This window comes from Ornithodoros turicata, chromosome 8 (assembly GCF_037126465.1).
Source record: "Ornithodoros turicata isolate Travis chromosome 8, ASM3712646v1, whole genome shotgun sequence".
NCBI lineage: Eukaryota > Metazoa > Arthropoda > Arachnida > Ixodida > Argasidae > Ornithodoros > Ornithodoros turicata.
In genome coordinates this window covers 39,644,330-39,671,328 of record NC_088208.1, presented here as the reverse complement: position 1 = coordinate 39,671,328, position 26,999 = coordinate 39,644,330, and the positions used below count along the sequence as shown (strand labels likewise).

The 26,999-nt window shown below is 45.8% G+C and overlaps 1 protein-coding gene across 4 annotated transcripts in view; it reads right to left on the bottom strand.

The window, feature by feature from the left end:
• LOC135367305 (tyrosine-protein phosphatase non-receptor type 4-like) overlaps positions 1 to 26,999 on the bottom strand; it is a 128,564-nt gene that overhangs the window by 51,583 nt on the left and 49,982 nt on the right. For 3 of the 4 annotated variants that reach the window (XM_064600510.1, XM_064600512.1, XM_064600511.1), the window contains 13 exons: positions 25,180 to 25,330; positions 24,560 to 24,673; positions 24,029 to 24,071; positions 23,089 to 23,167; positions 22,490 to 22,587; positions 21,483 to 21,603; positions 19,028 to 19,121; positions 17,860 to 17,948; positions 16,879 to 16,942; positions 16,636 to 16,799; positions 15,802 to 15,870; positions 14,861 to 15,055; positions 14,232 to 14,316 (listed from right to left, as the gene is read on the bottom strand). In XM_064600510.1, the coding sequence (XP_064456580.1) occupies positions 14,232 to 14,316; positions 14,861 to 15,055; positions 15,802 to 15,870; positions 16,636 to 16,799; positions 16,879 to 16,942; positions 17,860 to 17,948; positions 19,028 to 19,121; positions 21,483 to 21,603; positions 22,490 to 22,587; positions 23,089 to 23,167; positions 24,029 to 24,071; positions 24,560 to 24,673; positions 25,180 to 25,314 (1,350 nt within the window). In that variant the 5' untranslated portion in view covers positions 25,315 to 25,330. The remainder of the gene's footprint in view (positions 1 to 14,231; positions 14,317 to 14,860; positions 15,056 to 15,801; positions 15,871 to 16,635; positions 16,800 to 16,878; positions 16,943 to 17,859; positions 17,949 to 19,027; positions 19,122 to 21,482; positions 21,604 to 22,489; positions 22,588 to 23,088; positions 23,168 to 24,028; positions 24,072 to 24,559; positions 24,674 to 25,179; positions 25,331 to 26,999) is intronic. The other variant, XM_064600513.1, reaches the window with a different exon arrangement.

Sequence of the window (26,999 nt, the reverse complement as noted above, 5' to 3'; positions counted from 1 at the left end):
TACAATGAAATTCATTCCCGGAAGATGAGAAATGCATGCGCAAAGTGGTAGCTGCACACCTTCGCGCGTGACGCCTGCGAGAGTTAATATCCTATCACCGCTCGATTTTGTTTTTTTTCTGTTTCTTCTTGTTTTGCGGTGTGGGTTCGTGTACCACCACTGGCAGACAGCCGCTTTAGGACCTTTCAACACTGTCTCTGTCTCACGAAATGCTTCTTTTAAGGAATTACAGGCTGTTATCTTTCAGACAGCATCATAGATAAACAGTTGCTGACACGGAATGGCTTGAAATCTTCCAAATGCATGCCTGCCAGAGGCAAAAGGCAAATGGACGTCGATTCCTAAAAAGGTCGCTCATCTTGACGTTACTAAAAAACTGTTATTGTGTACCAAGACGTACAATGCCAACGAAGTAATTGTTAGATTAGTTTAGATTATAAAGAAAACGTGGATATGTTAGCCCCAACGTGGTCAAGACTGTGTATCCCCATATTAGTCCAGGAGACTGTACATGAAAAGAAAAATGAAGAAAGAAATTATTTTTTTCTTCCTCGTAAAAACGAAGGAGCACACAAAACCATAAGGAATAATTAAATGGAAAGGTCAAACCTTCAAAAAAGAAAAGAAGCAATATACAAATTGACAAATGTGACGTCATAATCTAAGGCGCAGAGGCCCGCCATTTCACGTTTACCTCACATTATACGCAGTGTTCCTAAGAATTTGCAAAGCCTGCAACTCCATCGCCTTTCTCGAGAACTTCCCGTCCATAATCTCTTTCTCTCAGCCTAGGACAAAGGAACTATTGGAGGAGAGAGGCAGCAAATTACCTCGGACGAAGAGCCTCTTCGATTGCATAAAAAAAGGGGGGAGGGAATATACGTATCGCTATTGTTCCAGCGGAAACCACAAGTGGCAGCAAAAACAGACAAGGCGGGCCACCTGGTTACATAACGCTTGTATCGACGTTGCTGCTATACATTGTTACACGTTCCCCTGTTGTTGGATCTCTATGCCGTGCATTGTTATGCGGTGTGGCTGTACTGAGGAGGTTTGGAGACCACTAAAGAACATACGACACCTTCCATGATCCACGCATTTTCTTCTGCATATTTGGTGAAATAAAAATGAATTTAAATGAATACTGTACATAACAAAAAACGGGAAAGAGGCCTGCGAGACAGAAGTTGTCCTCGCACACGCATGATACATCATGTATCATGCGTGTGCGGCGATGACTTAATTAAATCCAATTAATTAGGTTATTGATCGATTTAGCAATACTGAACTTCAAGGAGCCATCTTTTGTTTTAGTTTATGATTTTCTGTCCTGTAATTTCATCAATACCCCTGTCACATAGGCTGTCTTCAATGGTCATTGAATCCAACGGCCATTGAAGATGCGTGTGGCGCCACCTGTCAACTTCGGAAACAGCATTGGCTCCGATGCTCCCTGACAGCTTGGCACGTTAGACGACTGGTGGCGCTTACGCGTGTGTACAATGGTCATTGATTTCAATGACTACTGGAGACTGTCACAAACTGTAACTCTCCCCCACAACCTTTAGATGTCGTTGGCCAGTCCGCTGCAAAGGCCGGATCCCATAACACGCTACAAGCGACAAATTCGGCGGCGGCGGCGGCCCGACTCGAGCGACAAAAAAAGCTATATCGCGGCTACAAAATCTTGCATGTATTTCCCGTATAGGTATTTGTCGCTTGTCGCCAAAGACCGTTACCCGCCGCTTGCAAAATTTCCGCTAGATCTGGCGGTATGTAACTGGAGCGAATGACGAACGATACAGGAGATAGAGGTGTGGTGGCAACAGCGTAACGTGGGTGGCAAGGCAACTTTATTAAAATGAAATTTCGAGCTTCTAGGTGGAAAGCAGCCGCTTGAATCTATTATTCTAGCATGTGATCAAGGTCTCTTGCACGATGTGTGTTAACGGATAGAACTACAGTCTCACGACAGACACACGTATCATAACAAAATTGAAAGAGGGCAAGTGTATCTTGGGGCTTATTTCTCTAGGGCGGTAAATTGAAATTTTATTATATTTGAGATCTGGTATGTCGCATAATTAATTAAAACGTGGGCACGCTTCTTTCGCAAATATAGTTTCAATCACTAGCTGCTGCCGCCTCGCAAATGGATCGAGTAGCTGCACCCATGACAGGATGTGTAGCGTGCTGTGGAATCACCACCACCATTTTATTGTCATCCAATCCAACCCATATCAATTGCTAGCGTGACAGTGACAAAAGACCGCCAAAGCACGATATGCCTTTACAGATGTCTTCACCAGATATCCGTAGAGTCCACGAACAAATCCTGTATATCTCCTATATTATCCTATTATTGCGTCTCACAAATTCAATGGGTTCACAGAGCTATAAACACCCTACCCATATGAGACACGTGACGGACCCTGCGACCCCCAGTGTGTACTTTGCGAAGAGAACGAGACCTCATAAACGCGACCCACTCTCCCGTAAACGCCTGCACCGATGTTGCAATTAGTTCAGCCTGACCGATAACGACAACGCGTTTAGCCTCGACGTCAAAGCGATTTCACTGGTACAGAGGATCCACGGGACCATGACCAGCTGCAGTCCCTCGCGCGGTGCCTCAACGCTTTGGAACGAACGATTGCTCGCGCTAAACGCACACTTTTTCTTGGAACTCTAAAGGATATACGATATTTTCCTCGGAAGCTCCAGGAAGGTGGGTGTAAAACGTTTAGCAGGTTGCCCGTCGTATACGTGGGATCCATGTAATGTGACGAGGTCGCTCCCCGTAAAATACCGGTAGTTGTACCGGAAGATGTAACATTTAGGCTTGACTCGCTTCCTCTTTTAGATATGCTGCCGTAAAGTCAAGATACATGCGTCTCGTATGTTTCCCCTATTAAATAGCCAGCTTTCTTTCTTGTTGATATTTCTGTGTGCAAAGGAGGAGGAGAAGAAATGGTTGAACAGCTGTATCGATGTTCTTAGCCGCTTCTACAGACACGAATCCAGATTCGCAAGAAGTCGTACGTCTCAGAGAAAAGCATCGGTTCAAAATGCGTTTCCAAGCTGCCTTCAATAGGTCCACATCCCTGAAATCCTCATAGCCGGTAGTGAGGTTTGGTTGCGCCATCTCCCAGTCGTTGGCACAACCTGGAAACCGTGACAGAATTTGTCGATGACAGATGCTAAAGCTTGTTAGGCTGCACCACGACGCAACTTAAATTGTGAGTTAGCCAATAAGTGTAAATCTCAATTGTTCGCTTATTTTTCGCATTATATGTTGAGCTTTCGGTTGTTGAACTGCTCAACCTGGCAGAACGATAGCACGTACCACGCGAGTTTCTGCACCATATCCTCAAGCGCTGTCTTCCGAGGAGCCGCTAACAAAAGTCCCGAGGTTAAGTTGTAGAACCAACTGGTAAATTTGCTATAGTGCAAACGGAATACGATGTTTGTTGCTGTGTTCCTGGCGTCTTCGGAGGGAAGTGTAGAGGGCCCTGCTCCACTAATGTAACAGACGACGTGCTCAAACGCGCTCGGTACAAATTGAAGTTTAACACTGATCGACCTCAGTACGTTCATGTAACCGTATTAATATTAATAATTCGGGGTTGTACGTCACGAGACAAGTATGATCATTAACGACATTGACAGCTGTCTCGTTATATATCTTAGTCCCCCTTGCGGAGAACGTGTAGTCAGAAGCTCTGTGCCACCAAGCCGATGGCGTCAGCGGCCGGGTTCGATCTCTTGGTTGCCAGACTTAACCACACACTCACAACTTAACGCAGCTACAGAAAAATGTCCAAGCACGAGTGAAACGTGGCTTCGGTGGATCACCAGCGGCTTGGCCGAGCAGGAAGGAATAAAAAAGAAAAAAGAAAAAAACGCTTCGGTGGATCAGTTGGCAAGGTACACACTGATCCACCGAGGCCAGATTTTAGCTGTCCCGTACTTTGACTTTTTTTTTCTGTTTGTCGACTTACTAGTGAGTTAATTAACGGAACTCGTCCCATACGGAACGTATGACGGAACCTTTGCGACGCTGACGACGGACTAAGAGAGGTTCTTCGTGGATGGCTACGAGTGCTTGACGTGACACGATGCAGAAGCCTTCGTGACGTCCCTCGATCATCAACGTCGTTCGGTACATATTTCTTGCGCACCGCTCTACACAGTATTTCAGCCTCGATGTACGCTGAAATTAATAACTCACAACGAAATTGCGCAAAAAAAAAAAAAAAGTAGTGCCGCTTCGTTGCCCCCTCAAATCTGCAATGAATGCAATCTCCTGTCCGCTCTCGCTCGACCGTGACGTCTTGCGTGCCCCTCAAAGTGTTAAGTGTTTGTAAACATACGGAGCTGTCGTATATTTTCTTTATTAACTTAGTTTCGTTGCTACCCTCCACGTCAGCTAAGCTAAAAGTAGGTTGTGGAACTCTCTTGAGATGCAAAAAAGAGGAGGAGGAGGAGAAGACTGGTTGTGCAAGCCCATTTGTTTTCACCTTTCGAGACTGCATGGTCTCTGAAATACTGTGAAGTCTGCCAGAGAGCGCGAGGTCTCCACAGCGAAAATACACTGGGTCCCAATGCCAAGCGGCTTACATTTGGAACGAATGTCGGGTCTATTTGTGATGTTACGGCGAACTTGGTAAAACCGTACAAGGTGACGCGAACGAAAAATCAGACATAACTCAACGATAGCTGTACCCTAGCCAGTTACCTTATCAAAAGCCTCACAATCTCCTCACACGTGTTTCCGAGGGATATTCTCGCCAGGCGACTGCTCGGGGATGATAATGCATATTCGGCTTAATTGTCCTTTACGGCACAACAGACCCTGGGTACTATTGAATTCTGAAGGGCCGCTTAGCGGTCACCGCTTCTGCACTTCGTAGGTCCTTTTCGCTACGGGAATATGCGTTTCCTCTTTTATTTGTTTATCTTTTTGTTTATGAACATGTCATATGTTTTACACCTGAAACGAAAGTTTCGAGATTTTCTTGTGTGACGTCACACGCGTGGACACCACCCAAAGCCCTCTTGCGTTTCTTCCACGCCGCAGAAAAGCGTACACGATGTCTGAGACGCATACTTAGGAAAAAATATGAGATTGATGATCCACAAAATCGAATCCTGCTGCACGTAAGCTGGCCGCATGGAGATGGAAGGTTAATGAAACGTAAGTGCTTGCGTCTGCGAGACGAAACCTGACGTCTGTACAGTGTATTTTTATTAAGTTTAAAAGGCAAAAAAAAGTATTCGTGTTATACTTCTTTTGGATGTTCGACATATGTTTTAGAACAGTACACCTCCACTTTTGGTTTTACTCCTTGCGTAGGAAAAGTACCCGGACTCGTGGAGGTACTTGTGAAATATCGACGCTTTACTGTCAAGCATCGATATTGCACAAGTATACCGTACAAGAATGTTTTTCAACACCCAGCTGTACGTCTCCTTGGAGCCACTCGTTTCATTTCTCCTTACAGAGGTAAGACATACTCCAATAAGCAGGTCATTGGCAGCTTTAAGTACGTCACCCACAGAGCTGACACGCGTCGATGATGTGACCTACAAACGTCTGCAACATCACCTAGAGAAGAAGATCGCAGAGGAAGGTCGCCACCGTCAATCATAATCAGTCAGCTTTAGAGCAGAGAGCGACGCAGAGGTCGGCCACGTGTTCATTTCGTGCCACCATTTTGACATTCCTTATACAGGGAGTTCCGTACGTGTGTGCGAGGTACGTTGAAGGTACCGTAAAGCAGCAGACAGGCAGTTTATGCTGACGGCGTACTTTAACAACTTGTTGCTTGTAAACCCAGCACAAGTTATACCTGTGACAGCTAGTATTTTGATTTGCAAGTAAAATCGCCGTAAAACGGCTCGGGGCGGCGTCTGGTGGGAAATAAGCTCAAATTTGTCAAGCAACAGGGATATATGTTCCCGACTGGCTTGCTGCTCATGATGACTACGTAGCCGACTTTTTGTTTTCGACATAGTGTTATGTGCATGCGATGTAGTTTTGCCGGCGTACTTGACGAGCAATGCGCAATTGGTGGCGACTTCGACACAATGTTGCCCGTAATTTTCCATTTTAATTTTCTTAAAAAAGAGTACCGAGGGCTCATGCTATCGAATAGATAAAATTCTTCTGAAGCTGCAGCTCAACTGCTTTACAGTACCTTTATATTTCCGTCTCACGTAAACCTTGTGTTTTGTCTCGAACCGACTGTCTCCGACTATGCGTTGCTCTCTAACACGAGGACATAGACTGCCGAGGGTGTAGAAAAGACGTGACCAGCACATAAAACACGGTCGCATCAATGGCAGTCCCCGTCGTGGGATACGTAGTGACAAACCAGATATGGAAACCAGTTTTTCTCGCGTTCCAGGGGAAAATGAAAGTAAGCATAATGACAGCGAACGCAGTTTATTGAATCGACAGTTTTAGAATAGGGTATAGTTAGGCCTGCCCCAATAAATAAGGGGACGTCATTGCGAATTACCAGAAACCAAGCAGCGTTTTGCGCAATGACGTGTAACATTTATGTGCAGCCAGTGAACCTAACGTGTTGCCACGGCTCCATTTTTCAGATTATATCAGCTATATTTGCCGTTAACCGTTCTGGAGTAGCCTGTCCCAAGCTAAGCGTGGCACACGTCTCCATATTTCTTTGAGCAGAATCATCATCATCATCAGCTTGCCGTGACGTCATTAACAGGCGAATACGGTACTAAGCGACTTCGCCCTATCGAATTATTCCTGAACGGAAATGCACGGAAAGGGGACGACAAGTTCCGGTGCTTCTATCGCCGTATCGAGCCGCAGAATAAAATGTCAACAACGCGCCGTATGCACAACCGCTTCACAATAATAACTTACCGAAAAGCCCATCTCATCGTGCAGAAAGAGGTCCCACGGGATGATATCTCCGCACCACGTGTCCCGAAGAATGAAATCCCACGGGGCCCGGACGCGAGTCCCGTAACAGGGGCCTCTGCGCCACCAGCGGCCATCGCACCGGGACCTCAATAACCACGACGGTACAGCCAGTTTGTCCGCAGTGTATCTCGCACGTAAATCCACAAGCGCCTCTCACTCACGACAACGCCTTCGTGAAGCCACAGCGCGTCGACATCAACGTGTCCCTTAGCCGCTCACTCTTTGAAGACTCCGCGCAGAAAACGTTGGAGCATCTCTACAAGTCTAAACCGTCCTTGGAACACACACTGGGCCAGGCAACACGAAAGAGCAAACACTGTTCTTGACGGGAAGAAGAAAAAAAAAACTTGGAGTCCCGCCCGCGCCCACGTGAAAAAGCGGGAGACCACCGTTGAACCCCTCCGCGAGCGGCAACCAACGCAGAATCAGACGTGACCAATAGTCATTCAGAACGATGAGAGATGCCTTGAGAGTGTCCCACGTGGTCCACTTGCCGGCTGCCCACGTGAAATATCGAAGCACACAGTACTTATGCGCTCCAGAGACTGCGAGAATATGCAAACGTCGATAGGCATCTACGGTTTCGGCGCCGGAAAGAGACAGCGTGCCATGCAAAAAACGAGACGATTTTCACGGTCAACCAGGAAGCGGCGTTATAGCGACGTACAAATTCAAAAACAGCTACAGAGGGAAAGAGGAAAAGCCGACCGGCAACATCGCAACGGACGCCCTGAGGCTGGTCGGCATCGCCGAACCTATATAGAAACAAATCAAGACGAACGGAGAACCTGGATCGCTGCGGGGAGTTGCATAACGTGACTTCTTCCGCAACGGGTCGCACGCGTCGAACGATTCTGCTCGTGCATTATATAATACGATCAAAAAGAGGCGCACGGTTTAGATGGATATCGCCTTCTACAAAGCGAACATATTGTGATGCGTTTAACTTAGACCAAGAGGCCTGCTTGCCCTGTTATGCCGTGAGTATTCAAGTAAAATAACACCACAGCGATATTTGTCTTACCAAACAATCACCTAAGATTTGCTCCAACTGCCAATCGAAACTATCCCAACTCAAGCTGAAACTAACAATTCATAATTCGTGTTCTAAGAATGAGTGTTGTATCTGGATGTGCCCTCTGCAGGAGTGACTACAAGTCGAGCTAACAGGTTGCCCTACGAAAACAACCCACAGCTTGAAGGATGAACTAACATATAACACTTGATGAATAATTGCGCCTATAGTAATCAAGGTCCTGAACCTTGTCCTCACTGACTTGAACACCTTCCGGCCATGACAAAAAAAAAAAAAAAAAAAGAAAATAGAGGGAGAGAAAGAGAGAGAGGTCGACTCTTTTTTTTTTTTTTTTTCGTCTTTATAAGCTCTGAGAGCTCGAAGCCTGCCTCTTTATCCTCAAGAAGTAAGATGTTCCACTACACCTCTATTATTACCCTACTACAAGCAAAATTACATGATTCTTCAGCGAATTCTTTTGTAACGACAGGATTTCAGGGTGGTGACTTTTGTAGCGTCCTTACCAGCAGGACGAGACGTCGACTCGCGGGGCGGCTTCCAAAAACACGATGAAGAGCTAATCGTTTCCGTTTTACGAGCTCGGCTTTCGAGAGCATTAAAAGGAGAAAGGGCGAAGTCCCTGTAATAATGAAAGAAGACTTGTGTTTCACCAGGCGGGAGGACCGACCGGCCGAGACCTCGTCCGTTGGGCGAGTCGTCGTCGACCTCTGAATGTAAAGACGCGCCCAAGGTTAGCAGCACCAACGACGGAATACGCTATTAAGTTCAATGGAGGGCGCTGCTTTGCGAAATCTCGTCTGGTTGGATGTTCCTGGTCCCGGTTAATTGAAAATGCGGGCTGACCGCTACACGCAAGGTGAAGGCTAAGTGAAGGCTGAAGACAGCAGTCGGTGAGGTGTTCCCTGGAAGAATACTGTCAGGGCCGCGAGAGTGTTCAATTGACGGGATAATGCAGTAGATAAACAAATTGTATTAATTCCACGTCGACATTTATTTGTGCAAGCGCAACACCCTCACACTACGCGATCCTGTCCAAGTGAGGCTACGTTTGCATTCCCAATTGCAATGCAAGCGCAGACGACACTTATTGCAGACGACACATGCGCTATAAGCGCAATTTTCAACGAAATTGCACGTGACCATATATTTGGGTTTGTTAGGGAACGCATAAAAATACGTAAGTTGCATATCCACATTATGTTTCGACCTGGGCAATATATTATAAAATACAGTGAAATGCTCATCGAACATCAAACTCATTCACCGCAGATGACATCTCTGGCACAGAAGTGACGTGTACAATTAGATGTCACTTGACCAAACGCGGGTTTAGAATAAGGTGCACAGTATGCACGTAATACAAAACTGACGCAACTATACATCCGATCATATGATCATTGATCATAATTCATAAAATTACAAAAGTTCGTCGAACTTCAAACAAAATAAACAGCAGACTGGAGATTCCTGGGCAGAAGACTTCGACAACAAAACGATACCTGAATAAGAATTCGCACTTTCGTTCACCATTTCGATCTTGCAGTCGGACCAGAATTAAACCAAAAGTCGCGTATGTAGAGATCCCTGCGAGGTTGGCGCACTCGGGAACTTTCCAGTTTATTGCTCCAGCTGCACATTTCTTCCACTATCTCTGACAGCGTAAGCATGATTAAGCGTCCCTCGAATCTTGCGAGGGAGAGTCTGGCGGCGTTGATGTTTCACTTTCGGTTCCGGGAACACGCGGAGCAGCCGAAATTCGCATCCTGCAGAGAGCGCGGAAGCAGCAGACGCTTCTTGGAAACGTTCGTCCCCCTCTCTCTTATATTATGGGCTACGTGCAGACACCTCGTCTTTATCGCAACTTCTACGCGGTCCGTCAATACCAAGAACCAGGCCGTGAAGTACAACTGTGCGGAATTCTCTGCCGCTTTTTCAGGCGTTTACGTCAGCGTTCCTTTTAGGCGATCTTGATAATCGATGATTGCGTAAGCAAACGCTTAACGTACCGCGAAGTGATCCGTTTCATGCTGTCTGCGCGCGTGGCAGTAATTATGATAAATGAATTGAGTAAACCCGAGTAATAATGCCATGTGCCATAATGGCATCGTGCCATTTTCCTCCCAAGGACAATCTTAACGCCCTTTGCACACTTCCACAGCTTAACGCTTCCAGAAACTGACAACGATTTCTTGATGGGCTTTGTTTCGATCAAGTAGGCGAGGGCAACAGGAAAAGGGAGGGAGACAGGTAACACGCGCCCTGTGCTGACGTCAGGGCAGGTATGTTCCGGCCTCTGCCAGGAAACTCTGCCGGATAAACTATCGGAAGACCTCAAACACAGCAGCCGGTGACAGTATCGGACTCCATCACCTACCAGTCCTCAGTACCGCAAGGTACGGCTTGCGATGTACTTGTCTGAGATCGGCACCTAGCGGTTTATCCTGTCTAGAGTCTCCAGGTGTTGCAAGATTGCTCCTTCTGGCTATAACAGACTCGTACTGTATACTGCCCACCCTCAAACACAATAATGGTACAGCCCCTTCAGGGGCGGCCAAGCCAGCACGGACTGCTGTACCTTTGAAAGAAGATTTGAGACAAGTGTGTCGCAAGCAGTACAAACAAGGCATTCTTACGCACTTTTCATTTTTTTTCTTTTTGTTCCGTGTTAGCATTGCGAATCATTTATGGTCATGCACAGTGTGAGAAGAATGAGTGAGAAACAGAGAGGGCGGGGGGGGGGGCGGGGAATAGCGTGCGTCCAGGGCCGACTTCATGTGGAACTGTGCCGACATCTGCCTGGAAAGTTCGTCGGAGTACGCCAGACAAAACGTGAAACGGTACAAGCTGCGGTGGTATCGAAACGCACATTACCTCCCTGCAACCTGGCACGCTTTGTTGATTTTGTTGCGTGGGGAGTTACGGAGAACACTCTTTCTCGACGCGCTCACTTCCGCTCGAGGGAAGAAAGCAAATACGTTGGGTAAACACAGCATACCTCGTCCGTCAGCACGAGAGCCTTCGGACATATCCGCTGTACAACGCCCCCTCCCTTACAACAGTATCACTGGAATCACTTCTAAAAACCGAACATTCCAACGTTCGTCACCGCCATTTATCTCCGCTTACTGGTGCAGCAACGAACACCTCGCATCATTCCAACTGCCGGAGAAGGAAGGCCCTTCTTCCTAGAAATGAGTCCTGGGCTCCGAGTCAGTCATGAATGACGTTGATGGGCAGCCACTAAGACGAGGATATCTACGGCTTTGCAGATATCTCGTCGATTCTCATGATGAAATATAATTTCTCGGTGATATATTTCTGTTAGACAACTGCCATGTTGTTGCAGCGAACATAGGTACACAAGCAGGTACCGCGCTGGTTGAAGACGTCAGCTTTGTTGTCGTAGCGCACTCTAGTGTCACTAGTGGCACTATAGTGCCAATAAACTTGGGGTGTCCTCTTGATTAGTTTTTCCCGGTGCTCGCTCAGTGGTTCATGGAACGGTGCGAGGCGTATTTCTTCCCACGGTAACCGTCTGCGCCTCCGCGAGAAAATTCTCTGCTTGGCAACGCGCGCTCATAGATCGAGCTTTGCAAAGCGCATTCTCTGTGAATGTTATCACAAAATCAGTGCGCTAAGTGCCATTTATGACTGAATCTACCTAACTTATGCGCACATGCAAAATGTTGTTTCTCTATCTGACTCGAAAGTTGCAACGCCATTTCTGGTTACAAGTCAGTCATTCTCGCATCTTTCGCTGCCTTGTGCGCGAAGCTTCCCGTGACGTGAATTTCGTCACGAAGGCGCCCACTGGCAACACCAAACCTAGAGAGAAAGCCTGATGGCCAGAGTAACAATAGACCTCTCCCTGTTTGTAAACAAATGACGTCATATAGTGTTCGACAGCGCCACCAATTTGGTAGAGTTGCACTATACGCTCGAAGCTAGGGATGAACAAGGTCGCGCGCGAAAGCCACGGTCTTGAGGTGGTCTACATGGTCCCTGAAAGGGACGCGACCTTCGGTCCTACTTTTCGGTTGCTGCGAACAAGTGCCCATTCGTGGAACTCAGCCCTCTCCTTCCGAATTGTTTCGGTTTCAGTCTGTCTACCAACGTCATGATGACGTTTCTCGGGTAGAGGTCTATTATGAGTCCGCCAATCACGACGTTGCTTTCAGATGCCGTAGCTATGGAAACGAGCCGCAATCAGCCGGATGGGCAGACACTTTTACAGCCACAGAAAGTCTGCGTTTCAAAATCGTCTGCGGTTGGCTGACATCTTAGCTGGCTTCTGCGATTGGCTGACTTTATGTGTCTACGTGCTAAGGAGTGAGAGGATGCATTAAGCAGGCCTTCTGTATATCTAGGTGGCGTTGCCATCGGCATTGTCGCGACCCCATTTTGGAGAGCGCCGTCAGCTGACAGACACATTTTCCAGTGGTTGTTTGTCACGGGCGCACGCACTTACTTTTCGATGCACCCACGCGTGTACTAACTACAGAAAGCATACTGCGCAATAGAAAATGAGACAGGCGCTGCACTAATGCACAGTACAGTGAAAAACACATCCGATAGCCGACGGCAAGATCCGAATTCTCTCCGGCCTCAAAGTCGTTTTGACTGCAGGCTCGGGTTCAGTCCGAGAGTCCTCTGACATCAGTCGACATACCACGTTTGAAAGGTTTAACCGATGCTTCCTTTAGGGTTGTGTTCGCTTATTCAACTGGCGCGACCCGTGAGTCGGAGTCGTGACGTATGACTGTCGTCAGAGGGTCGCTAGGAGTCACTAGGAGTCGACTCTCAAGCGCCCCTTGTGTCGAATCCTCGAATTTTAGAACGGGAATCATTGTCACGGGGATGACATTACGAGAGTGGTGTTGCGGCATTTTCGCTCACCAAGAGTCGACTCTCTCGACTCGCGAGTTGCTCGAGTCCAACAAACGAACACAACCGTACGGGGTATCCTCAAACTTCAATATGCCGAATAACTTCAATACAGTGCAATCCCGTCAATTCGAACTCGAAGGGGACCGAAGACTTGTTCGAATAAACCGGAATTCGAACTAGAGGGTGCTGCTCTGAACGATGGCTTCATGCGTGGCAGCGCAAAGCTGCATGGGAGGGCTCGCTAGACTTTACCGTGCGTTCGCGGTCACGCGGCGCGATGCCGAAAATATAAGAGACTCATTAGTTACAAAATATTTATGCACAGGCAAGCATCAAACCATCGCAGAGTGAAAAATAATCTGCTATAAGAGGTTGCATTCGTTTCTTCGGCCTTCTTCTTCTTCCATCAACATCGTTTGCGACGTTGAGCTCGACACAATCGTGAACCCCGCGAACCCGAATATCGGCTGTCATTCACTCCTTTTTGTTGGCTGTGTTGTCAATAGGAGAGGCCGCGATTCCCTAAAAACTGCGAGGATTACTTGCTTTGCTGACCACGAGTAATCGTGGCATCGATCGTTCCATCGTTCGCGGCGAGTTCACGCGCACCATTAAGGTGAATCGTTCCGTGTTCCTCGTCCCTCTGGCACAACAATCGCTTTTGTAAGCAATGGTCGCGTAATGACAATAAGTAAATGTGACGCAAACAGCGCACCTACCGGCGCGCGGCCGCGCGTTCCAGGGTCGATGCATTGTCTGGCGCGGCCGGGAAATAATGCGTTCGAATTACCAGGGTTTTCCCCCCACTGAAATATACATGACGTTGATAGAATCCGAGCGTCAGTTCGAGTTGTCTGTAAGTTCGAATAAAGAGATTTCGAATTACAGTAGGGCCTCTATAGAGTGAACCTGCAGTCCCAATGCGTTGAAACTCACAACCATGAACTATTGATATAGTGAATATACTGATGTAGTGAAGTTTTGTGAGGTCCGACCGACTTCACTATAAAGAGATTCCACTGTTAACTGTATTGCACTATCAAAATGAAACCCACCAAGTGATATAAACAGCAGTGACATAGGATGTCACACAGATGTTGACCGTCTAGCCCCACGTTATAGGGAGCAAACACCTAGGACGCTGTAAAGATGTTGGATGTCTTACTGTCTAAACTCGTTATTCAGAGTGTGATACAAGTTCTTGGATGAATGCAGCAATGATATGGGACGGACGTAGTCTGGAGATATAACTGCATATCCAGCGATTGGACATAAACAGTAAAGACATTTGTGTCATCCTGTGACTGTGGAATGAAGAATGAGAGTAAAAACATGCACGTCACTCACCATAATCAATTCTGGCAGTGAGTCATCATCGGCGTACCGAATCATCTTGGGCGGAATAGCTGGAGTGAAGGCTTGCGCTTCGCTACTGCAGAATGACAAAAACCGAAAACAATTCCACAATAAACTCAGGTTCTACGGACGTACCACTTCGCCGCCTTATTGAATACTAAAAAGCATTTTGGCTGGGACTCACTGAAATCGAGCAACACTGTGTATTACTTTAGGGCAGTTCGGGGTGTATTACTGACACTTTATTCACGAAACTTGTGTTCTCGAATTTGGCACCAAAATGATTGATAATGACAGCACTAGCACTGTTACATTAGGGCTGCAGTGTTCTTTTAAAGACCCCATTTCTCAATATTTTTGTGTCTTTACAAAATGTCGTCAGCTATCATTTTCCTTTTCGACGGGAAATTCTGCCTCGTTAGTGTCTGGCTTTGTGACCACACAAAGCAAACAAATTATCACGCATACACAAAAATGTACAAATAACTGAGTAGCTTGGAAAAACTGGAGCACACCAAAGCAGGACCAAACTTGCTCCCATCTTGCCAGTTCTCAGTGTGCCACATCTCAACGCTTTCACACAAGCGTAACACACACACACAAGTGTAACAAGCACCAACCTTGGAGTGACAGCCCAGGCCTTTCGCGGCAGGTACTCTGGATCCGATATTTGTACTTTGTGACTGAAGCTGTCGTAGGGGCGCACATGCGAGTTGGACGTTCCGTTCATGCGTGGCACAATTTTGGACGGTTTCTTGTCCCTCGGTTCGCTAGGCACTGGCACAGTTTGCCGAACACACCGCTTGCTGGGGGATCTGAAGGAAAAAAACGTATTTTGGAAAATCATTAATCCGGGCGTATTTAGACGACATTGTAATTGTAATTGTAAAAAGTAATGTTTTGTCTGTCAAATCGGTGGCTTCAATATTTGGCAGGGCAGAAAATGGAAGCCACCGAGAATAGGGTTGCCACCTTTCGTGGTGAAAAATACCGGCTGAGGGAGAGGAAGTGGAATACAGGGAAAGGAGGAAATGTTCGCGGGAAAGGGGAAGTGGGTGAGGGGTGGAGAGTATACAGAGAGAGAGAAAGAAAGAACGAGCGTACTCGCTCGAGACAACAATGATAATAATAATGAATAGCTAAGAAAACGACTGGTGACTACGGAGTTGGGTCTGTGCTCCAGATTTATTCAAGCTGTAGTGGAATGTTGAAAGGAAAACCTCCTAAAAGCCCCCTATGAAAGGTGTTGAGCCACAAATACCGGCAAAAGGCTGCCGGTATCACCTTCCTACCGGCAACCGGCAGAGCGAGCAAATAACCAGCCGTGCCGGTATAATGCCGGCCTGGTGGCAACCCTAACTGAGAGTGATGTCACGACAGCAAAAGTGCAGGCTATAAAATTCTATTCTCTAAGTAATTGACTGCAAATATAAGTGAAATATTTTGTATGGTGGCTCTGCAAGAAAGCATGGTTCGGGTCCAAACTGTCGGTCGAAGTATTTCTTGAGCAAGTATTTCACGGCATGCCACAGCGTTTGAGTACGCAAACGAGCGTGCATACCTTGCAAAGGGTCGATCGTCAAGCCCTCTTTTTCTCATGTCTTCTAGTGTTTGATATTCTGTCCTACCACTGAAATGATAAGACAGAGCACAGTAATGCAGTAGTGCACACAAAAGTGTGATGTCGAACATTCAGAACTACGGCGTATGCTGCACTACAGGCAAATACATTTAATTTCCTAAAGAAGATGCACTACTAACTTTTTTTACTTTTTGCACTGCACCTGCAGTACGTAAGGTGAGAATACATACCAAACAAGAAGACAAAAAGTTACAGAGATAAAGTGGAATGTTGATATGAAGGTCTGCTAGTATTGAATTGAATTAAAATTACTAAATAGTAAATACAAAGCTTAGGGATGGAATTATGGGTGTCATTAGCACAGGCTAGTATTGACTCCCACAGCTCATCCTCAATAACGTTAGTTCACAGCCGCATAGAAAGACACTGAAAAGCTGTGAAACGACATTAAAAGTATTACCCACATACTCTTACATTACAATTTTACAGCAAAATAATGAAGATGAAAGAATGGTTGAGCTGTCCATCACATAGCGACGTAAACTGCGCACAAAATGCTTGCCGTATATTTTGGTATGCTAGGTCAGTAGTGCTCTCTAAGGAAAGTCCTTCCCAAGCTTTGTGCATGTTCTAAAGGTCCTTGTTCATGAAATACAGGCATATCTTCTGTTGCGATAAAGCGTGGCACAAAAAGCTTTTACAAGGTAGAGGTCTATCTTACGCCGAACAAATGTTCTGCAGTCTCGCTCATATACAACAACTTCTCATGCACACACTTGCTATAGCATGGTTTGGATTAAGTAAGTGACTGACCTATATCGAAATCTGGATCCTAATCGGAAGAGGAACCTTTTGGTGGTCGGACGAGGCACGTTTAGCCGGAAGAATGTGTGGTGCTCGACGCAGGACTTCCACAGGTTTTTGCAGGAACGATAGCTCGGCATGTTGAATCCCAAGAGGTTATCGTAGCTTTCCGCCTGAAAGTGGAATCTTACGTACAGTAGTCCGTCGGTACTATTTGTTGCTGTGATGTTGAAAGTTATGTTCACAACGTACCCCTTCTCTTCTTAGCTGGATGAAGAACTGCTTCCTTTTGAAGGATATTTTTACAATCTTTGCCCTGGAAGAGAGATTTTAATTTATGTGAACCCCATGTAGCTCGTAGTCGAGGCAAACTGGAAATCAATGCTTACACTACGTGCTGGAACTAGAAACGGGAGAATAAATACCAAATCAATTTATTGTTTCGATCAGAGGTACGTTGGGATATTTAAGGAGCTTCAATATCAGTTTTTTAAAATCTGCCTTATCTCAGAGTGATAAAAAAAGTGTTTGTACAAACTTAAGCCTTTTCAATTTCGGCGCACTCACTGTTACCAGCTTATGCAGTGCTGCACTTTCGTATTTGCTTTTCCCTGTGCACTGTGACTTTGCCTGCCCTGCAGAAAAAGTGCACACCCTGAAAGTGCACAGGGTGTGCACTTTCCCATTCTAGTTCTAGGTTGTAGTCTACTCCAGTTCTGCACGAGGTCATGGCCAGCCAGTACTTGATGGATAAGAGGTGCAGCAAGTGTGCAATTATGTCAAATATATGATAATGAGGGTCCTGCTGATGGCGTCGAAAAGGACATCACGGTCGTTTGCAAAATATTTGCAACAGTATATTAAAAAGACAAAGCACTTCAAGATGAAAACAAACAGCACCAGGAGCAGAACGGTTGCAGATGATGAAGCCCCAGTCTCACTCCTTTTGGAAGTGAGCATGGAGTGTTATGTCAGAGTTGCACTTGAAGTGTCTGAAGTGGCACTACATGCTCACAGCACAATCATGGAACTTTTGAGAAATATATTGCAGCAAGTGCAACCAAACAGAAGAGACCATTTCATAACCCAGACCAATTTGAAGAAGCTCCTCAGTACTATACATAGAGCAAATTTATGTTGCAATGTTTGCAATGTGTTGCACCTTAATAAACATACACACAATGCCAGCAAAACGGATGAAACATTACTCATCAGCAGGCAATTCATACTTACCAAGAAAATGTGTTGATTCTAATACTATTTTGAAAGACCACCAGTCCATAGGACGTAACACCCAGCTGAATTTCGGACTGCGCAGAATCCTGGAAAGAACAATGCAAAGTGTAACTACACAAGATGGAAGGTATAGCAGAAGCTTCACCCTAAAAAAAAACACATTTCACAGTCTTCATGGGGACCCTACAGAGCAGATTTTGCAGGTCAGGACCATTGTTTGCTTGCGTACGAAGCAAATTAGTTGGCCTGTTACTTTTTATTTCTCTGTTGGCACAATGCCAAAGTACAAGTCAAGGACCAGAAGACAACATGATGTGTAATCCACAGAGTGTGTAATCTTAATAAACAACAACAAAAACTTTATCTTCGTGGATGCGACCTGGTTTGAGGAGGGACGCAAGTTATTACATTATGTATGAAAGGTGTGGTTGGCACACTAACCCCCCCCCCCCCCCCATAATGTGACACAATGACAATGGACGCCTTAAAAATATACAGGGTTAATGCTCTTCTACTTAACGCTATGCAGACTTACAATATGCTACGTAGAATTGCAACATGCTATGCAGACTTACAACAGGCTACGAAGATTTACAATATGCTATGCAGACTTATAATATGCCCCGCAAAACTTACAATATGCCATGGGGACTTATAATATGCCATGCAAAATGTACAATATGCTATGCAGACTTACAATTACACACACAAACACATGATTCACATACGTATGGTAATTTTAATAGTTCCATGCAGAACATGCATTTCTTCATACTTTGCAAGGTCTCTGGAAGGGCTAAGAGACATGTTACAAAATAATGTGTTGTATAAAATCGCTAAAACAGTGCTAAAAAGACTAAGGACGCCACAGGACGAACTCACCTGTGTCGTCCTTAGTGTTTTTAGCAATGTTTTAGCGATTTTATCATGTGTGACCAACAGGCTCAAATTGGTACTTTATTCAAATGTGTTTATGCTTCACCAGCAGGCAAGAACGCACTCATCAGATTATCACAAACTGGGAATCAATTAGTTCTTCAAGGAAAAGGAAACATCAGGGCCAGGCCACTCAAGTAGGCTACATGCAAGATACACTGACATTCATGTCACATGAATCAGACCGGCGTCCGTGAGAAGAGACGGCAAACATGCAAACGCTGCTTACCCTTACCCTTGCCCTATGCAGGTCCACACCGTACATGTCCAAACGCTTAGCCTGCTCTAGAAAGTTGTATTCCGCATCAGCTGACGTTTGGCCCCTGAAATTAAATGCACACACGAAAGTTGGAACAAGTTGGAGCAAAATAGTGATGCAAGTTGTCTCAAAAGTATGGGCGACTGATTGAAAGGCTGTTTGTGGTACTTTTTGGTAAATTGTGGCACTGGTTGGCACTCTTTCATGCATGGTATAACATGTCCAGACGTAGCACACACCACCGTAACCTGATAGTCACTGTGGCACGAGCGAACGCCAGAGTAATGCGCATCTTACAGAGGAGAAGTAGAGCCCTGGTGACCACCAATGAGGTGAAAAGAACGGATATCACAAGCAGAGACAATGATACAACAAGCAGTGTGCAGACATAATTAAGGTTTCATCATATGTGTCTGTCCCTCTTTGCTTGTCGCACTTTCGTTTTTCGGAAGACTATCGAGGAGCACTTCTCTCATGTTAGATTACAAACACTAGCAGAACTACAATCACGTTGCTAGTGGGAGTGACGGCTTCGATGATCCTTGGAAAAGCCTTATCCTTGCTGTGTGCGCTGTCAGATACCGTACAGCGTAATCCCGTTAATTCGAACTTTCGGATAATTCGAACTGGCGCTCGGGTCCCGTCAAAGCCATGTGTATTTCAAGGGGGAAAACTAGAGCTGTGCGAATATTCGAAATCTCGAATACGAATCGAATATCTCATGCTATTCGCAACCTATCTGCAGTATTCGGAGTTTTCGAATATTTTTGTAACGGCACCGAAGCGAGGTAGCGCTGTCGTCATTCTGCAAGTGGGCTTCGCCTCATTGCATCCAAGAGTTAGGTGAAGCCCACTTCACGTTACCGCCATTGTTTTTTTTTTCTCGTTCTCCAAGTCGTCTTCACATCATTACATTCGCGTGCTAGGTGAAGACCGCTTTACACTGCTTAGAGTATTCTGTCACTAAAGTCTACAACTTCTGTGACCTCATGGTCAACACCGTACTCTGGGCACTGCATGCTCCAGAAAATGTACTCCCAAATTTCGTAGTTATGTTCAGTAACAGGTGGAAATAAGTGCATTTTCTAAAAAAACCGTACAGGAAATTCGCGAAGTAAACATAGAAATGAGGAGATGCACACAAAGTAGGCTGCATGGATCATACCGACTAACTCTCAATGCAGTTCATCCCAAAAATGCAGTCTACCATACACATCACAGAGGGACCATGGCTCTCACGACAGCTTGGAGCAAAATATCATCGAATGAGCACAACCAGACAAAATACTTCACCATGAGGTATTCGAAATTATTCGAATTGGGCCTTTTCTGATTATTCGAATTTGATTCGGTTTCTAAATAAATTATTTGAATTCGATTCGCCTTCTGAAGAAATTATTCGGATTCGTACCGCAATGGAAATTTTGCTACTTGCACAGCTCTAGAGAAAACGCACGATAAGACGAACATATGAACGTGCGCAACGGTTTATACGCACGAGATTGGGCGCGGCTCCGCACGCGACTCCCGACAACCCGTCGCACCGGAAGTGCACGGCCGCACGCCGATAGGCGCGCTCATGCCGTGTCAGAGAAACGTTGAGTTATCAAGTGCTATAGGTTTACTTGTTGAGGAACAAAGAACGCATCGCCATAATGGTGTGCGAAACGACCGAAAAGATGCAAAGCAAGCAAGACCTTTCCGGTCGACAGCACAGCCAACAAAAAGGCGTGGATGACAGCCGATATTTTCTGGAATAGACCTCTCGCTGTTTGTAAACAAATGACGTCATAGTGTTCGACAGCGCCACGAGTTTGGTAGAGTTGAACTACGTTCAAAGCTAGTGGCGAACAAGGTCGCGCCCGAAGACCACGGTCTTAAGCGGATTATGATGATCCCTGAAAGGGACGCGACTTTCTGTCCTTCTTTTCGTTCAATAGGATGCAGCGAACAAGTGCCCACTCGTGGAACCCAGCTCTCCCCTTCCGGATTGTTTCGGTTTCAGTCTGTCTACCAACGTCATGATGACGTTTCTCGGGTAGAGGTTTATTGGGTTGGCGAAGTTCGCGTTCGCGGAGCACGCGACTCGGTTTGGCTTACCATCGCAGACGATGTTGATTGAGTCGCGACTAAAGACACGAATGCAAACGCGCGTAACAGATTTAATTCTGCTTCCATGCTTACCTGCAAATAAATATTTTGGAATGGATTCCGTGACCAGGAACGTGCGGCAGGGACTGGCGAGCCATTACGCGTCTCCGGTCATGATAGCAACTCATCATGCCCTCATTGCGAGCGACTCCCTTTAGTTCGAATTCCACGTTTTTTTTATAACAAATCTTCGGTCTATTTCGAGTTCAAATTAACGGGATTGTACTGTATTAGAAATATAGATCCGCAGAATCCAATTTTCGCATAACCTTACTTATGTAACATGTGTAGCTCGGCAATCTTCTCTTCCAGTTCTTCGGTTTGATGTGGAACCAGTCTCACGTCTGCTAAGTAGCCATGCTTATGGTCCTCAGGATTGTAGTCACCAAGCTCAGCTGAAACACGGAAACAAGACGTTTTTTCTGTTTTCGCACGTAACAACATGTGCGATGCAGCCTGAACGAACGGCGATGAACTTAATTGACTGATATCTTTCTCCTTTCAGGCATCCGACTTTCTTTTCACTGGAACACATTAACTACAGTCTCATTCCTTAAAACATGTGTTCGAACATAGGTATCATTAATGGGGCTGTAAAGTGAAATATAACCATCATGTTTAACATACCATATCACTCAGAACATGGCTTTGTGATGATAAATTCGAGTCATCACCTGTTACTTCTTAACGCTTTTTAATTTTTAATACTTCCAGAGACTGGACGGTGGCGACCATCTGTGTTCGCCGTTGAAAACACTGGGAGCAGAGCCCAAAATGGTGGACAGTTATCACATGATCATAGCTCCGTATCGTCTGCTCCTTTACTATTACTTATATTAGATGCTGGCGAGTCTTCGCCTACTAGTGCCATACTACCACACATGACCCAAGCCTTGGTTTGAATTGTAAGGATGTTCAAATTAAAAGATTTTGAATTAGCGGGGTTGCACTGTATTTTCTGTTTGAGATTTAACAAAACACTTTTGCTGGTTTGAGCCTTGGTGCTGCTTTTCTGCTGCAAAAAAAAGTCAAGGTAATGATAAGTGCTTCCTTCGTTGTGACTAGAGCTCTGGATATCTTAGTACAGAGGAGTAGTGTGCTAAGAACTGTGACTAGCAGTGCAAAAACAGGAGTATGTATAATATCGGATGACAGTCAATTGCTTTGCTGTATTTTGGTGGGTGTTTTGACAGGCTGCAGATCAGAGAAGGTCCCAGATAATACAGTTCTTGCACTCCATTCAGGGTGGTTGGTGCTTTGCAGAACACAGAAGGTACCTACATTGAACAGCATAGCTTGCAAGCAGAGCAGCTGTAGCAGGAGGCACAACAAGGCGACCTTCAAGAATGTCCTTCTTTAACTGAAGAAAGAAATAATACCTGCAAGAATAGAAAATGAAATCCAAAAATCCTCTGTAATTTAACTGCAGAGACATAAATTTTGTAGGTAATCTGTGAGAAAATTAGTTTGGAGAGAGAAAAGTGAAGTACTTTGAAGGAGGACAAAAAAAAAAAAAAAGAACACGAGGCATCACAGAGCAGCTGGCGAGAAAAATAGCACATGTTGTCATGACCTGAATGAAAATGTGTCAGAAACAGCGCTGTGCAAATAATATCACCCACTTTCAATTAACCGCATTTCTATTTGAATTCGATGCTTGATTGGCTTCAGGTACCAGGACGTTAACACCAGCCACGATTACATGTTCGTGGCCATCTGCAACACCCTACGGCAACCATGTTGATGGTTATGTGGACGATTATAGCAAACCATCAGAATGTGAATATGTGGTGTTACTGTGGACATCCCCGTCATATGAACGTCTGACATCAATTGATTCCTTTCAAGTAGAAGCCACACAAATAGTTGGACTAGCTCACCTCGTCCATTCTTCTTGTAACTTGCTCGGGTCCGAAACGTAGAATTTAACGCGAAAATACAAGAGGTACGGCGGACCCACTAGTGAAAGGAAAGAAAAAGAACAACAGTGACTGTAAATGATGACTGGCTGACTTTATGGTAAACAGCAATCTCACAGACACTGTATTCCCTTTATAGTAATTCACTTATATATATATATATATATATTTTACCGTTCAAAGTAAATAGTGTAAAATATTTTGTAAAAAGATAGAATAAACTCTTTGATGAGACTAACCATACCTTTATTACACTGCGCGATTACAGTGGATCTGGATATACGGCCTCGTTAAACAGAAATTTACAGTACACTGTCTCGTACAGTGACAGCATATACTAACTCATACTCATGCCTGACACAACAATAAACGTGTATTGAAAAATAACTCGCTCTAAGGTCACCAGAAAATTGGCACAATGCAGTCCTACGCGTCTACTCCTACTGCAACCCGCAAGCGCAATTTGTAAAGCACACTTCACCGCACGACACCCGCGCTTTAGGTAAAGTCGACTTAAATAAAGGAGACCCCACAAATACTTTCCCACGGACGCGCCATTCCTAGAAAATAACTCAAAAGCAAAGCAGCGGAGTGAATCACATTTGTGCATCACCGAACGCCTTTCGTGGTGTTATTACAGAATCCGGCATACTTTTATTCGGTGATATTTGCCGTAGCAAACAGCATGCATTGTTCAACCAATCACCCTCGCTCTTTACTACAAGCGGCAGAAAACCAGTTACAAGCAGTCAGTAGGTATAATCGCTTCTTCGCCAACAGCTACGCGTTTAGAAAAGGCAACTGATCAGATAAGATTAAGCTTTGGACATCAAGATGCGCGCATTGTTCCACCGATCGCTTTCCTGAATTCGTCCTGCAACTTGTACATAAATCCACTCACCTTTAATTTGTTTCTTAATGCACTTTACTGGATCGAGCCACCTCTGAAAGGACGTTACAGAAAGAGAGTCAACAGGTGCGAGAGAGAACGTGAACCCGACATGGGATATAGGGTTAATGTGCCACTCCGAACTAACGTCTTCCGAACACGTTGTATTCCTGCAAAGTTACATAAGTTTACTTTCTAATTTATGTAAGTGCAACTTATTGATGCGCGCGATCTGGATGTACGCCTGGAAACAATTTCCTGCAAGCAGACGACGTGATGATGTCCCCTGTTTCCCGGTTCTTTCAAAAATCACGAGAAAAAGACTAATAGCGTTAACACGCTGCATTTGTAATAATTATAGTACACATAATGAGCTTTCGAGTACCGTTCACTTATAATGCGAAATGAAAAAAAAAACATATTTTTTTTTAGTCCAGAGTAGCCGCATCGACGGAGCTCTCGTTCTCAGTAGCGTCCTAAGAAAATACACACTCCCCGCATAAAAATGTGCTCGAATTTACGGAAATATTTCGCAGCCCATACCATGCCATCAACGGAAGACGCCTTCTCCGAAAACTGCAGTCCAAAGAAATCTTTGTCCACAAGCTCGCAGTGTCGGAAGACGAGGTCCAGCAGTACCTGACCCTTGGAGCGCTTCTGCAACGTGGCGAGTCATCTCGAGTTAGTGAGATAGAAAACCAAGAACGTTACCCACAGAGATAGAACTAGTAAAGAGAGAGTGAGCTGGGAGAGAGAGAGAGAGAGACATAGGAAGAAGTACGATATTTGCGTGGAAATGGGTACGTCTCCCGATTTCCTTGTTTGAGAAGCCGTTACGACAGATAAGCCTAGAACTCCTGAACGCTAGGTCTCCACCGCTACAGTATTACTTCCTTCAACAGCAGGCAAGTGAAGCAGAGCGCGATTGGATTGGATTGGATTGCCAAAGGCAACTGGTAGTTTTCCGAATTCTGCTCAATTTAGCGGCGGATACGTTTCAGAGTGGTGGCTGTATCTACCATGGCGGCTACAGGACTTGGGCCGTCGGAAAGAGCGCTGCCATCGCACACATCCTTTCCCTCATTTCTCTCTCTCTCCCAACGTTCCTTCTAGCCTCCCTCCGTACGCTTTCTATGGCATTGAACGAGTGAAGAGTATCATGCCTCAATGTCGAAGGTGTGCTGAGAGTCGTCCAGGAAGAATACGAGGCAGTGTAAGGCCTTCTTGCCACTTTGGGACAGCTCTGACGGTCGCACGTGGAAGGGAACGCCTGAGCTGCCCAGTGTCCTCTTGGACATGGTCTTTCACCGGACACTGCAAAGAAAGACCAAACGAGGGATTATACCCCGGTGCGTAATATTTGTTGTTGTACGTAATATTTCACGTGGGGAAAGTACTGTATCACTTTTCTCGGCGCAGGACGCACCGGACTTGGCGCAGAGAGCGTATCATCCGGAAAACGACGTCTCGTGATCCGGAAATACGAAATGGCGAAAAAACCGCGCAACCCAGTTATCTCAATCTCCCATATCGCGTGATCCAAGCATCAAAATCTCAGCAATCGTAGGGCCTGGAAAACCGACTCACGCAAATCGTATCAGGCGGGAAACGGAATCGCGCAAATTCGATCACGCGAGAAACCGAATATCGCGCGAGTCGCGTCATGCGGAAAACCACATTCGCGGATCTCACAAGTCGTTTGACCCGGAAAGCTACACCTCGAAATACCTGCATCAGCAAAATCGTACGAATTTCGTAAAAGAACCAAACGTTCAACGAGTGGTAGTCAGAAGAACACTTCCTTCCAACAGCAGAATGTGAGCGCATCCATCAGAATGCTTCCAGTCCACTTTAAACAGCTAAAATTCACACCCGGGAACGGCCAACCATATGGAACCACCATGCTTCTCTCGTCGACAGAAAGTGTCGTCGACACTTGAGAGACGTTGCGCTACAAGATAACAAGTACCGCTTAAGAAGAAAAAAAACAACTAAGTGCTTTCATAGCCAAGTCTCGAGCAACGCGAGCGACCCCGAGGGAACTGTCGGCCAACAAAGTGAATGATTGTGTACACAAGCAAGAGAAAATCTCTCCCAATTAGTCGCCTTCATGGGAAACTCGGCCCAAGAGGTCACGTTGCCGTGGCAACTGAAGTAAGTGAACGACCCTTCAAGATGCTATGCCTGTCTGCAAAGTCCATTGTGACAAGGAGGTCACTATAGACTTAGCAGTCACTCGTTCGAGCTGCTTCTTTGAGAGAATGCGTTTTTTGCCATCCTCGACAAAGTCGATCGGACGCTGGGAACAGGTTGTCGTGATTGAAAGATGCTGAACAGGGAGAGGGTGAGTTCGACTACATTATCCGCCCTCGCTCCCTGAGGTTCTCTCTGTTTTTTTTTTTCTTCATCTTCTTCTTTTTCGCCGGACTTTCCAGACGGATGTCATCGCAGTTCCCCTTGAAATCGGCCCAAGTGACGTACTAACCACCCTGTGTGCCATTCATTCCTGGTGTCCTCTCCCATCTATCCGCGTCTGCACGTCACCCATAGCCCCAGTTGCTTCGCAGTGCTAACATGGAACAAAAAGAATGGTGGTTCGGCGTTACCTGGAGCCCGTCCTTGAGGCGCGAAGCCAATGGCAGTCCCAAGGCGCGGCAGTGAGACAGCAAGCCCTCACAGTAATATCCGTGCTCATCAATCGCATGTGCTTTTAAGTTGTTGGAATTTTATTTCATTGTCATACATATCCAGGTTTGAAGGCTGGTCATCATGTAGAAATATGTGGTCGCTGGCATGGCTGGGTGACATCGACAGGGCCGGGGAGTCGATTGGGTGACATCGACGTACGGCAGATCGTTCGACATATATTAACCACGCGCCAACTTGCGCGGGCCGCCACGATCACGAAAAGGATACGGACTATAGTGTTGGTGGTAGGAACTGTTGGCATATTTGGATGTGCAACCACGGCAGGCCAAGGCCA